This window comes from Sebastes umbrosus, chromosome 2, assembly GCF_015220745.1.
Source record: "Sebastes umbrosus isolate fSebUmb1 chromosome 2, fSebUmb1.pri, whole genome shotgun sequence".
Classification (NCBI taxonomy): Eukaryota; Metazoa; Chordata; class Actinopteri; order Perciformes; family Sebastidae; genus Sebastes; species Sebastes umbrosus.
In genome coordinates, this window is record NC_051270.1 from 17,706,160 (window position 1) to 17,719,835 (window position 13,676).

General features: G+C 39.8%; 1 protein-coding gene across 1 annotated transcript; it reads left to right on the plus strand.

The window, feature by feature from the left end:
• The first annotated feature begins 1,452 nt into the window (after positions 1–1,452).
• ddx21 (DEAD (Asp-Glu-Ala-Asp) box helicase 21) lies at positions 1,453–13,223 on the plus strand. Its single transcript, XM_037747079.1, has 16 exons — positions 1,453–1,621; positions 3,300–3,530; positions 3,752–3,886; positions 5,090–5,165; positions 5,658–5,836; positions 5,953–6,070; positions 6,286–6,471; positions 7,433–7,578; positions 7,906–8,055; positions 8,673–8,834; positions 9,207–9,326; positions 9,730–9,803; positions 10,616–10,775; positions 11,193–11,327; positions 11,978–12,022; positions 12,196–13,223. The coding sequence occupies exons 1-16, from the start codon at positions 1,538–1,540 to the stop codon at positions 12,451–12,453; spliced, it is 2,259 nt and encodes a 752-aa protein (XP_037603007.1). The 5' UTR covers positions 1,453–1,537; the 3' UTR covers positions 12,454–13,223.
• Positions 13,224–13,676: the final 453 nt, after the last annotated feature.

Sequence of the window (13,676 nt, forward strand, 5' to 3'; positions counted from 1 at the left end):
AGGATATTTGTGTTTTCTTAAGCTGTAAGCCATAATCAGCAATATTAAAAGAATAAAAGGCTTGCAATATTTCAGTTGATTTGTAATGAATCCAGAATGCATGACATTTTTGTTTTTTTAATTGCATTACAGAAAATAAAGAACTTTATCACAATATTCTAATTCTCTGAGACAGTCCTGTAAATCACCCGGGTCGGTGTCCCATGTGCGCTCGCATGTGGCTACGCTCTTCAGACTCAGACTCCAACACAAACTACACAGAAGCACCAAAACCTCAAAGTTGTATCTAGTGAAGCCCGTCTTTCAAAACAGTGTTGGCCGCGGTCGGAGGACGCTGGTGAGACCGTAGCTTTGGTCTCCAGGGCCGGAGTCTCCGCTGTACTCTGCTGTCCTCTGCCTGCCTTCACTCACAGCTCGCTCCACCTCACGAGCATGCGTGCACTCTACACACTGCAGGAGAGTTAGTTTAGCTCTGAGAATATCTAGTGAACGTACAGTGGACGTTTGTGCAGAAATAACTGCTGCAGCTCCTCCAGACCAACAGAGGTTTTCCATGTCTTGTGAAGTGATGGGGCTCCGCAGCGAGAAACGTTATCGTCTACGACCGGGTGCCGGTGTCTTCCTTGTTCCCTCCAACACTAGGATCAGCAAACAGCCCCTTTAACTGTAATATGAGAAAGTTTGTGACCCGGCAGCCATTATGAGATAAGTTGAAGAAATACCAAACACCGCCCACCAGCCGGAGCACAGCCAATAGGAATGCTCTCTCTCTGAAATGACCTGTGAGTGGCCAAAGTATCCCATCACGGGCTAGATATTTTAAAGCCTGAAAACAGAGCCATGAGGAGGAGCAGAGGTCTAGTTTGCTCTCAGAACACTTGAATTACAACATGCTGAAAAGGTTATTATAAAGTTTTTGCCCAATGATGCCAGAGCATCTGGATACTGCAGGTTTAATGTTACTAAAGATGTCTTACAGCATATATAGTGTATGTGTAATGTGTTATTAACTTGTAGACCTGTATAACCAGGTGTGAGAAGATGACCCCTCCCCCCTCTCTCAATTCAATTCAATTCAATTCAATTAAAATGGCTTTATTGGCATGACGTAACACTGTACATATTGCAAAAGCATATTCAAACAAGAAAATGATGGAAATTAAATCTCTGAAATGACCTGTGATTGGCCAAAGTCTCCAGTTACAGGCTAGATATTTTAAAGCCTGAAAACAGAGCCATGAGGAGGTGCAGAAGTCTAGTTTTCTCTCAGAACACTTGAATCACAATATGCTGAAAAGTTATTATTATAAAGTTGTTGCCCAATGATGCCAAAAAACATTCTGCCTACTGCAGCTCTAATGACCTTGCTCCTTATATATGTATGTGTATCTATCACTTCTATTTCTATGTCTATGCCTCGTGAGCGCGCTTCACTTCCTTCCTCCGGACACGCGCATCCTTTACGCGTTCCTTTCCATCCGCGCGCCCGCCGGTCAGCCTGCGTGTCTCACTGAGGGTTAACAACAAGGACGAAGAAATGCCGTCAAAAATCATCTTTGACGACGATTATCAAGCCATGGAGGACGCCGTGGACACCGTGGAGGAGGCTGCAACCCGGAAGGTGAGCAGCAGGGTGTAAATGATAATACATATCTGGTGTTAGCTGGTCTCTTCTCATGGCTGCTCCATGTTTGACAACATGTGGCTAGCTAGCTCCTCGGCTAACCATCCACACAACTGTTACCATACAAACCAAACCAACGTATGATTGACAGGTTACTGTAGCGACACTATAGTAGTTAAACGTCATTAACATGGTGTGATCAACAGCGGTGTGACTTAAGAAAGTGATCCACTGTTAAGTTAATGTTTAGCATACATGTGTTAGCTTAGCCTAGCTAGGAGAACACGTGGCATGCCCACGTGTTAAATGACCTATAGATGACGACGTGATGACGTAGTAGACAGCTGGGCTCGTCAGCTGGTAGTCAAGTACACAACAACAACCTGGTCATTATGTTTCTGTGCCTTCATCTAGATGTTTTTTGGTCTTCCTTATTTGAGGATTTGTGATAAATACTGTATCAATAACAAACTTCAAAAAGTGTCTTTCAAGATATTATATATAATTTACCCAGTAAAACTTGTGTTAGAAAGATTCAAGCTGTATATTGATTACAAGTGTGATTTCTGTTGACTTGAAAAAAAGAGTATTTCCCATCTATTCTTTCATTGTATACATACAAGAAGGTTCTGGATGGATGTAGTCAACTTTCTAGAAAAGAAACTTCAGATTAATGTTGAAATAAATATGTTTGATGTAATGATATGACGACAAAATGGTCAGGAACCAAGCCAAATGTTTATTAGTTTATTTAATTTGCACAATTTAAGACTATACAACATAAAAAAAAAAGAAAGAATAATATACAGTGCAGGAAGAGGCAAAAAAAACACTGGGCTTATCTGGAGCCTCCATCCAGAGACAAGATTAATATAAAGAAATAATATGACTACATATAAAGAAATATGACTACATATGTCATATGACATAGTCAACTGTCCTGCAATTTATCAAGGCACTTTTTAAAATAATTGTAACAAATATAACGTGGTGTTTTTTTAACTACTTCGGTATATTATAATGGCCACATGCATGTTTTTCATGTCTCGTGTGCAATAAAAGTTCAATTTAATCTGTAATACTTTTTTTTTTCAGAAGTGCTGCATTAAATGTTGAAGTTATTGTGCAATATCTTACAGTAAAATAAGGAATGAGTACATTGTCCAAACCGATAAATATAAAATAGTTTTGCTGGTACTAAATAATAATGTACCTTATTGGTGTAGTGTAGGACCCGTGTCCACTGAGGGCTCATGTGTTTTAACTTCCTGGTTGGTATTTATGTTATTCACCTCTCTTCTTATCCCACTAATGTGCCTTTCACATAGTTTAGCTGCAAAACTGTCAAACTGAGTGAAGCGATCTCTGAAGTACCAGTGACATTTGAAACTTCGGACGTCACATGGTATTCTTAATTTGAGACTAACTCCTACACAATGTATTGAAACCGTGTGCTTCACAGGAGTGAAATAAGCTTTGATATCTTCGGCCCATCTCTTACTGTATCTCACATAACAGATACAAGTTGTCAGTGGAATTGCAATATTATGAGATAACTGCAAACTAGATTTTAATCAAGCTGCCAACATTTTTCTTTTTTATAAAGTTGAGTTGCTGCACAGTATTTACGGGGTTAACTGAAACCTATTTGCCTTTTATTGTTTCAAAAAAAAAGAACAAGACCAAAGAGGGCAAGAAACTGAAGAAGAAGAAGCAGTTGGAGGACCTGGAAGAGCAGGCGGACCCAGACTGTGAACCTCCAGCACCAAAGAAGAAAAAAAAAAAAGACAAGCTGGCAATGGACCAAGTGAACGGCCACATAGTTGAGGTCATAGACTTGAACGGCAACATTGATGGTGTAGAAACACCAAAGAAGATTAAGAAGAACGCTGACGGAGACACAGAGGTCAGTGCTGTGTTTGTTTGAATACGTAGTTACCAGTTCGGTTGATTTCCTTACCAAAAAAGGTCTAGTTTTGGAACTAAATGGACAACCAACTGTATTTATTATCCATCAAATTGTTTAGTGAGACATAGATGATCTGTCCTGGTAAACGGTGAAAAGGCCATAAAAGTTATGCTCTTTCCCTTCTATAATATCGTCTCTGCTCTTCTCTTTGGGCTTAGAAAAAAAAGAAGAAGCAAAAGAAAATAGAGGCAGAAACCAATGGACATTCCACCCAAAACACCCCTGTTCAGACGCCCATCCCGACACCAGCCCAGTCAAGTGAAGACTCCGCGAGCGACAGCGAAAAAGAAACGGTACGACTCGCAGACTGATTGTGTTCAGGAGAAGTTGAAAGTTTGTGTTGTTATTTTCTGTATGATAACTCTGTTTGTGGTAATTTAAATAAGTGGTGAAGTGTGAGTTTTGTTGGATAGTTCAAGAGAAATTAAGGTGACCACCATGGGCGCTGTTACTAAATCCTTCTTTCAAGGTGTTACATTTTTGTTATATTATATTGGTGCATTTTATTTTGTTATATTGGGAAATGTCCTGTAATCTTTGATGTGCTCTTTTGACCTTAAAGGAACAGTGTGTCACATTTCGAGGGATCTATTAGCAGAAAATGAATATAATATTCATAACTATGTTTTCATTAGTGTGTAATCACCTGAATCTAAGAATTGTTGTGTTTTCGTTAGCTTAGAATGAGCCCTTCATATTTACATAGGGAGCGGGTCCTCTTCACGAAGTCCGCCATTTCGCTCTGCCATGTTTCTACAGTAGCACAGAACGGACAAAACAAACACTAGCTCTAGAGAGAGCCTTTCAAGTATTTCCGTTACCTGAGGGCCACTGTAGTTCTCCGACACGCTTGTGACGTTGCTGCAACATGACCGACAGAGTGCAAAACCGTGTTACCGCCAGTCGCCGTCTGACTTCCCTTAGTAGTGTTATTATGGTAAGGATGGCCTCTGAGCGAGGTGAACGGCGTTTCCACGGTTTTGCACTCCGTGGCTCACGGTACCACAGTCTTGGAAAGGGAGGAGTGAGTGGAGGGGTACTCAGTTGGTTGGAATCTGCAAACACACCATTAGATGCCGCTAAATCCTACACACTGTACCTTTAAGCTTGACTGCTTTTGTAACTTGTAGGATAAAAGTAGAGGCATAGAAATGTGGTTAGAATTTGTTCACAAGAATGGGCTGGCAAGCAATGTGGAAAGCTCCCAGAAGATGTTGGAAATATTTTTAAATTAAGTAACAAAACAACCATGAACTCACTGCAAAGCAAATACTTTCACTACTCGGCATGTTTTCAAGCATTTAAAAGTTTCACAAATTATGTAAACTTATTCTATTTAATTTAGTTTGCTTGTTATGTTCATATAACATTAACCTTGACTTTTCAGTCTTTGCCTTGACGTTTTTGGGTTGTTTTCTTGAACAGACACGTTTCAAAGTCAGCTGTAGGGTAAGATAACAGTACAACTTATAGTCTAACTCTGTTTATTTGTTTAGGAGGAGACACAAGAGCAGAAGGAAGGGGCCTTCTCCAACTTCAGGATCTCCCAAGTCACCATTGATAAACTAAAAGGTAAACATCATATTTACATTTTTTATACCTTAGTTTTTACCACTGTGACTTGAGACCAGTGAAAAAAAATCAGACACATTTGCTGCTCTACCAAAACAAAAAAGCAGCTGCGCAGACATCTTTAATGTATCGACTTCACTTTATAACATATGTATTGTGGCTGAACAACTGTTTTTTTATTGAATACACATGATGGACATGTTTCAGCTTTTGAGTAGTTATCTGATCTATATAGTGTGTTCATAAAAATAATGAACATTTGAATTTGAAAATTTAGTGATCACCATTATGGACTGAAATAAGTGCATTAATTCATGTTGGACTCAACTCTTTTCGTACTGAAAATGTAATTTGGAGCGTTAACTGAGCTTTGGTGCTGCTGGGATGCTCAATAACAAATTGCCATGGATCTTCTGCCTCTCTCCATCTCCTGTCATTCCAATTCTTCCCCCTTTTCACTCTCTGTCACCTCTCTTTCTATCATTTTCTCAGCTCGGGGAGTCTCTTACCTGTTTGACATTCAGGTGAAGACATTTAATCCCATATATGATGGAGAGGACGTAATTGCCCAAGCCCGAACAGGAACAGGAAAGACTTTCTCATTTGCCCTCCCGTTGGTGGAGAAGATCCAGAAGGAGTCAGGGGCGTTCACCAGAGGCCGGGCTCCCAAGGTGCACACACATACGCTTTCACATCAATCACTAAAAACTAGCATCAGCCAGAGTCCCAGTATCAGTTTGACCTCTGAGTGTGTTTGTATATGACTGAGCCTCTTTTCTGTCTATAGGTCCTGGTGTTAACTCCAACCAGAGAGTTAGCTATCCAGGTCGCTAAGGACTTCAAAGACATCACCAAGAAACTGTCTCTCACCTGTTTCTATGGAGGCAGCTCATACAACCCACAGCGTGAGTCTTGTTTTCTAATTCTGAAATAGTTTAAATCATTTCAAGAGTCTATTTATTTACATTGATGAGTTTAATGTTATTATAAAGTACTTTTCAGATGAACTATTTTACTACTAGCTCATTATTTGTTTTTCTTTGTTTTTTGATTGTGGTTTCTGTGTACTTTATACATTGATATTAATAATAAATCTCTCCACTCCTCTCCTCCTGTCTAGTCGAAGCTATCCGTAATGGTATCGACATTTTGGTTGGCACCCCTGGGCGCATCAAAGATCACCTCCAGAACAATAAACTCGACCTCTCTAAACTGGAACACGTTGTTCTGGATGAAGTCGACCAAATGTTGGACATGGGATTTGCAGAACAAGTTGAAGAGATTTTGGCCTCATCGTATGAGAAAGGTAAAGTAAATTGTTTTTATTTATTAGTTTATTTGACAGGAACGATACATGTAAGCATTGTTACATTTAGATAAAATGAAACTGAAACGATATAAGACTTCTAGCCGTAGCTAATTTGCAGTCCATGTCCCTGGTAAACCTAAAACACACATACACACTAAAGGCTAAAACACATATACACTCTAAAATACAAAATACAATGCAAACATAAAAAAACAAATAAAAGGTAATATATAGACAAATAATTGAAACGACAACTAATTGTGAAAATATTTCCTGATAATCTTTTAGGATTGTGTATAAAGGTATTCTTGTTTTCTGTGTGTTCATATTTATGTGTGTGTATAAGGTACAGTGTTAGGATTGTGGTTTGTGTATCATATATACGTTAAAGTAGATTAAGAGATCGATATAGTGTGTTTTCCTGATTCTAGCAGCTTTCTCTCATCAACTTCTCACAGAACTTCTTCTGAATTTGTTTTCATGTGGTGGGTTTTTGTTTTGGAAGCCCCTGGCTGTGTCCTATGCTGCAGTACCACTCTCCGCCTTAACTGTTGTGATGTGCAAACGGGGGCGCTGTTTTCCAAAAAAAAAAACAGCTTTATTAAATGCTGTTTAATAAGTGACATCTGGTTACAAATATAAAATGAGCTATCAGAGAAATCCCATAAATTCAAGGATAGGGGACATCAGATTACTGCGTACCAAGTACATTTCAAAATTAATACATTTTTGCATTTTTAATTAAGAAAAAAATAATTTTAAGTTCCATGTTCTGTCATCTATAATTCCATAACTTCCTGATGTTTTAGATTTTTTGCTGTGGTATTGTTACAGTTTCAGTATCGGTATTGAGATAATTAGGCACGGTATCGTATCAAAGTCATAATTTTGGTATCGTGACAACACTATTGCGGTCAAGTATATAAAAATAGGAAAATGTGTGTGTGCTCCTCTCCAGACTCTGACGGCAACCCACAGACTCTTCTGTTTTCGGCCACCACCCCCCCTTGGGTCTACGACGTTGCCAAGAAATACATGAGACCAGGCTGCACACATGTTGATCTGATCGGCAAGAAAACACAGAGAGCTGCAACAACTGTAGAAGTAAGTATGAGTGACTGTGTATGTGTGTGCGTGTGAGTGAGTGTGAGAGAGTTGGCAGAGGTGATTGGTGCAATTTAACAAGCGTTAAAGTGTTCTAAGTTCTTACGCTTAGATCTGTAAGCAGAGACAGTTACAGTAATTGAGACTGTAAAATACGCTTGCATATATCTCCATCAGGAAAGCCCAGAAAGTTCATTTGCAGTAAAAATTGCTGTATTTATCCTCATCAACACCAGTGGAATTGTAATCAAGTTAAAGTCTGCCAGCTGGATTAATAAAAATGTCTCTCTTCTCCTTCTGTTTCTCTCTCTGTCCTTTCCTCTGTAGCATCTGGCCATAGCGTCTCACTGGTCACAGCGTGCAGCCGTGATCGGCGACGTGATCCAGGTCTATAGCGGCAGCCACGGCAAGACCATTGTGTTCTGTGAGACAAAGAAAGACGTCAACGAACTTTCCATGAATGCAGCCATCAAACAGGTACATTCACATATACATGTAACAGTTTATGAATAGCCAACTCATACAGCGGCATACATTACACCTTTAATTTATAAAATGATCAACTGACATTTCATTCATTTGTTAACCAGTGCTGCTGTCTTACCTCTTAAAACGTACATTTCAAAATAAATACCCTCAAGCGTTTTTTCTGTGGACCGAATTTCTTCATTTGTTAACACAAGCCTTTTATTCTGAAAAATCTGCCAGACAGTGTTGTAGAACATGCAGTGACTTGAAGAGATCCATGGTTGAATATAGTACGGTGTTTTAATTGTGGATTATTACTATTATTTACAAATTACCACATGTTTCTTTACCTTTCTCTGTCTAAAATAAATTTAGAGGATATTTATAATGAAATGAAATGGCCATTATGAAAGGCAAACTCTATGTAGAAAGAAAAGGGCTGCAGCAGCAGATACGCAGCTGAAATGCAGCGCATGAACCACGCAGCTGCCAGGCGACGGCAACGCAGCCGCCACGCGCTCCTGACGTTCCCAGTGTGGACGAAGCGTTAGAAATGGAAAGAAGTGGCTTTGAAGAAGCAAGAAAATGTGCAGTGTTCATTTCTTATTTTGTTTGTATGTTATCAGAGCTGCCAGGTCCTCCATGGAGATATTCCTCAAAAACAGAGGGAGATGACGCTGAAGGGCTTCAGGACCGGGGCTTTTGAGGTTCTGGTTGCCACCAACGTTGCAGCCCGTGGATTAGACATCCCTGAAGTCGACCTGGTGGTCCAGTGTGCTCCACCCAAGGTGTGACGCGTTACCAGTAATAAACAAGAATTACACAACATGAGTATATCTTTGCATTTATCAGATGTGCCATTTGTTTGCTATTGATGTTATATTTTAGATTTATAAATATGTTCTGATCTTGAGGTGCAGATTCCATTCACATAAGACAATACATTTAAAAATTGGCATTTGCAAACTTCACATTGAGTTGAATTGCAAAAAGAAACAGCTGCAGAACACTTATGTGCACAGGTTAGTCGATGAAAAATTAAAAAGGAACTCTTAGTGGACGAATGTTTACTGCACACTTTTCTATTAACAGTGTTGCATAAAATATGAATCATAAAGGCCTGTCACTGAAAATGTTTCTGTGTCTGTGGTTGGTGTCAGGATGTGGAGTCATACATTCATCGTTCGGGACGTACGGGCCGAGCAGGCAGGACTGGAGTCTGCATCTGTTTCTACCAGAGGAAAGAGGAGGACCAGCTGTACTACGTAGAAAACAAAGCAGTAGGTGTCCTTTTTAAATTCAGTCAAAGCAGAAGAAGACAGAGGGGCAAAGAAGAGCATCAAGTTGAGGTGTTTGAGTAGCTATGCAAAAACAAAAAAACAAGGCTTTCAGTCACATCTGGGCTACACATGGGTTGGAAATGGACAAGAGGGAAGGGGAGAATCAAAAGTAGTGAAGACAGAAAAGAAGAGGAGTGAGAGTGTTTCATTAGAAAGGCAAGAGATGAGGAAGGTGCTGCTGCGCTACATAGACAACCAGACTTAAAGTCACCTTATCCCTGTAGTCGGAAATAGTGTTTAAAATTCCACATTTTATTGACAAAGAAATGCAATCTGTGTGACTACTTCAGATGTTTCTATATTGGATATCAACCAAATGACATTATATTTGGTATTATTCCAGGGTATCACATTCAAACGAGTTGGCGTTCCCACTGCCAACGATATCATCAAGTCATCGAGCAAGGATGCTGTCAGGTAGGTCATTCTGGAGAGTGAGAGCCAAGTGCACCATATATATTTTGTTTTGGAAGTATGAAACTATTGTAATTGATTCCTATTTGAAACTTTGGACTGTGTCAGCCACATCATTTGGTTGTTAAAGAGGGCTACTATCATTATTTGGGCAACTTAGTAGTTATATAGACTTTAAACAAAGCCTCTGCCCGGCTAAAAGTAGCCTGACAGTAGGGGTGGGCGGCATACCGGGTTACGTTTTGCCATGACATGGATTTTGCAATACCACCGTTACCATGATAACACACTGGCACACGTTTTGGTTTTAACACACACAAGGGAGATCTACTTGCCACAACACCCAGTGAACTACATCACACCCACACAGGTTATACTGTCTATACACCCATGCGTGGCGGCTACCTTGCTGAACTGCTGCGGAAATATGTTTTCCCTCTTCTCCCGATTGGCTTTGGCAATTGATTTGATTAGCTCATCCAATCATCTGCCAAGTATTTTTTGAAAGTGCCTGCCCTTTTCTAAACAGTTTCCAATGACGGCTTCTCAGATGGTTCTGTGTAACAAACCATCTGGCGGGTCAGGTTAAATAAACATATAATTTTTAAAAGATTTGTATATTATATACATTGCCAGTAGAGTGAAAAGAGGCAGAATCATGTTTTGAGTGGAGTATCCCTTTTTAATTTTGTAAGACCGTGATATAAAAAAAAAAAATACTGTGATATCAATTTTAAGGGGTATCGCCCACCCCTACCTGACGGTGAGCGTTTAAGTGTCGGATTGTTAAGACTTTGTTTCTGTATTGTGTCCAGGTTTCTGGACTCTGTTCCAGTTACAGCCGTCGCGTACTTCAAAGAGTCGGCTGAGAAGCTGATCGAGGAGAGAGGAGCAGTCGATGCTCTAGCTGCTGCCCTGGCACATATTTCTGGAGCCACAAGTCTAGAGCAGAGGTCGCTGCTCAACTCTGATGCTGTGAGTTTGATTTTATTCTCGTCATTAACAACCTATACTTAGCACAAATATACAGTATTCACCAAAGAAGAAGAAGGAAACCAAAACAAAAGACACAAAAAGTTATATACACACAAACTCATACAGTATAAGAATAAATCTGGACACACTACTGTATAACAGAGGCCACTGCTCTGCACTGAAAACAGACAAGACGAGGTAGCTTCATATGCTTGTTTAGAGCTGCAGTGTTAACTGAAACAACATCTGCAGGATGATTCAAACTGCAACAGCCCTTGAACACACAGCTGACATGTTATCCATGTTACGCACTAAAAAGATGTGGTGCTTGTCCTCCATATTAGATTCTGTCATGAATTTATTGGTGCTGTATAACCCTAATTCCACCTAACTTATTGTTTCTGTTTGTTTTTGCAGGGTTTCACCACTGTGCAGCTGGTGTGTTCTCAAGAGATGCATAATCTGGGTTACGCCTGGAGATCCATCAAAGAACAGCTGGGAGAAGAGTTCGAGACCCACGTTCACAGAATGACCTTCCTCAAAGGCAAAACAGTACGTAAACGCACATTTACTGTATGTACATATGTGAGGTGCTGCTGGGGATTATATACGCGTCAAACCAATTATATTTGTTACATTTCCTGGTTTTTCAAATCCAGAACTTGTTGTATTTTAGTACGGGAGCCATTGTGGAACTTCAGCTTCCCAGATTCTGCTTTTATCCTCTAGGTTAAGAATAGGGGTTTGAGTAATCTCTGTACTAGGAAGAGTATATTTGATTTGGTGTATACAGATATAAATTTGAGCATGGATGTAGGCTCAAATTTTGACAGCCAAAGAATACTCTTGTTAGATCCCACTTGGATCAGCAATGTCTTGTAAAAAAAGATCCCCACAGACGCCTCTCTAAATGAAAGTAATATACTTGGCAAATGAAAAAGTAAATGGGAAACCAGGTGGTAAATCAAAATGCACATTCTTGTTTAGTTTATATGTGAATTCAGCTACTACAGCCATACTAGACATGGTACATAACTAATTATCCACAGCAAGGAAACAGCATCTGTTGGCAAAGAGTAAATGTGTGAACCCTTTCTGTAGGTGTGACCATGCCTGTTGTGGCTCTTCTCCTGTTAGCAGAGCACGTAGATAGACTGACTCCAGAAACACTCACCATCTCTCCTTTATTGTTTTCATAACAGGGAGTTTGTTTTGATGTCCCCGTTGACAAAGTCAAGGAGGTTCAGGTGAGAACAACTGCGAAAGCTCACATCTGTTCACGGTGTTTTGGACTATTTATAATGTCTTCAAGATTAAATTGGTGAAGATAAATAATCCAAAGTAAAATATGAATATTTTGAGCTCTAACTAATAGACTATGGTAGTCCTACTAACATCCTTTTCCTTGATCCTTCAACAGGACGGCTGGAAGGACGGTCGCCGGTGGCAATTGACTGTAGCCACAGAGCTCCCAGAGCTGGAGGAGAAGCAGTTCAGTAACCGTGGCGACAGAAGCTTTGGTGGTGGTGGAGGAGGAGGGTTCAGAGGTGGAAGGGGGCGGAGTTTCGGGGGAAATGGTGGCCGTAGTAACGGGTTCCGGAGCGGTGGCGGTGGCGGTGGCTATAGCAACAACAGAGGAGGACACAAACGCAACTTCAGTCAAGCTTTTGATTATTGAAGTGCCAACCTGTGGACTGATAGGACTGACTGCCTCTCAGTGGAGCTGGCAGGGGTTTTTATTGGCTGTCAATGGGGTGGGGGATTGACGTATCTCCTTCATGAAGCTGAATTGGGAGCTTTCAAATATAATAACAGGAGTTTCATATGCAATACATTAAATGACTAATCTTCCCCTCTGAAAATTGTACCATATATTAACACAGGACAACTGGCAGCCTTTTTTAGGTGACACATTAGTTGAAACTCATGAATTTTTAACTACCTAAATTAGTGCATAATTGGGTCGCTATGTCTGGAATTACAGGATCAAAAGAATTGGCTAATCAACCTGTAGTAAGAATTCAGCATTATGGGATGAAATGAATGACGTTTGAATGCATCATCCATTGAGTTTTATGTAAGGCGTTACTCTTTTTTTTGTACTGGGTATTTGGGGAACGGTGACAGCAATCAGACTTGAAGGCACCTCATTCTGACCTAACAACTTGTAAACATGCTACTTGTTACATGACTACACTAGATAACTCTGTGAGAGTGTCATGTGGGAGGCATTGTGTTTCTGCTCTGCACCCACAGAGAACAGCGGTGAAATGGGTGTTAAACTTTACAGTTGTGTTCAGTGTTGGGTTGCTGCCTTACCCTCAGCTGAAACTCTCTCCCCAAAGATATATTGGATGATTGCTTTGCAATTGCCTCTATTTAATAACTGTATCTACTGCTTCCATTCATTTGAATGAAATGACTTTCATTAAAAAAAGGTCAACTCAGGTTGTGTTTTTTCTTTTTAAAGGGGTGTGAAATAAGCATATTTACAAGCACAAATGTTGGTGAGAAATAGATTTCAGTGTGAACTGATTTCGGGAGCCTGATACTTTTAACTTCAGCTGGCCTTCAAGAAGATATACACATTTCTGTCTCAACAATTAGAAAAAAACATAAGCATCCAATCAAAGTGAAAACAATATTCTTTTTACTCATATATGCATTGTTAATGCAATGAGAAAGATGAATATCAGCTGCTGATTGAGTATATTTATTTATGATGTATGTAGTTATGTCTTTTACAATACAAAGAAATTGTCCACATTTTTATTTTAATCTATTCTGTAGTTTTCCAGGGAGTTTATGTGAATCTTGGCAAGAAAATGCTATCCCTTTGTAAAGTGCATTTGTATACATAATTACACTGATACCATCTTGATACAATATTAAAAAGGAAAC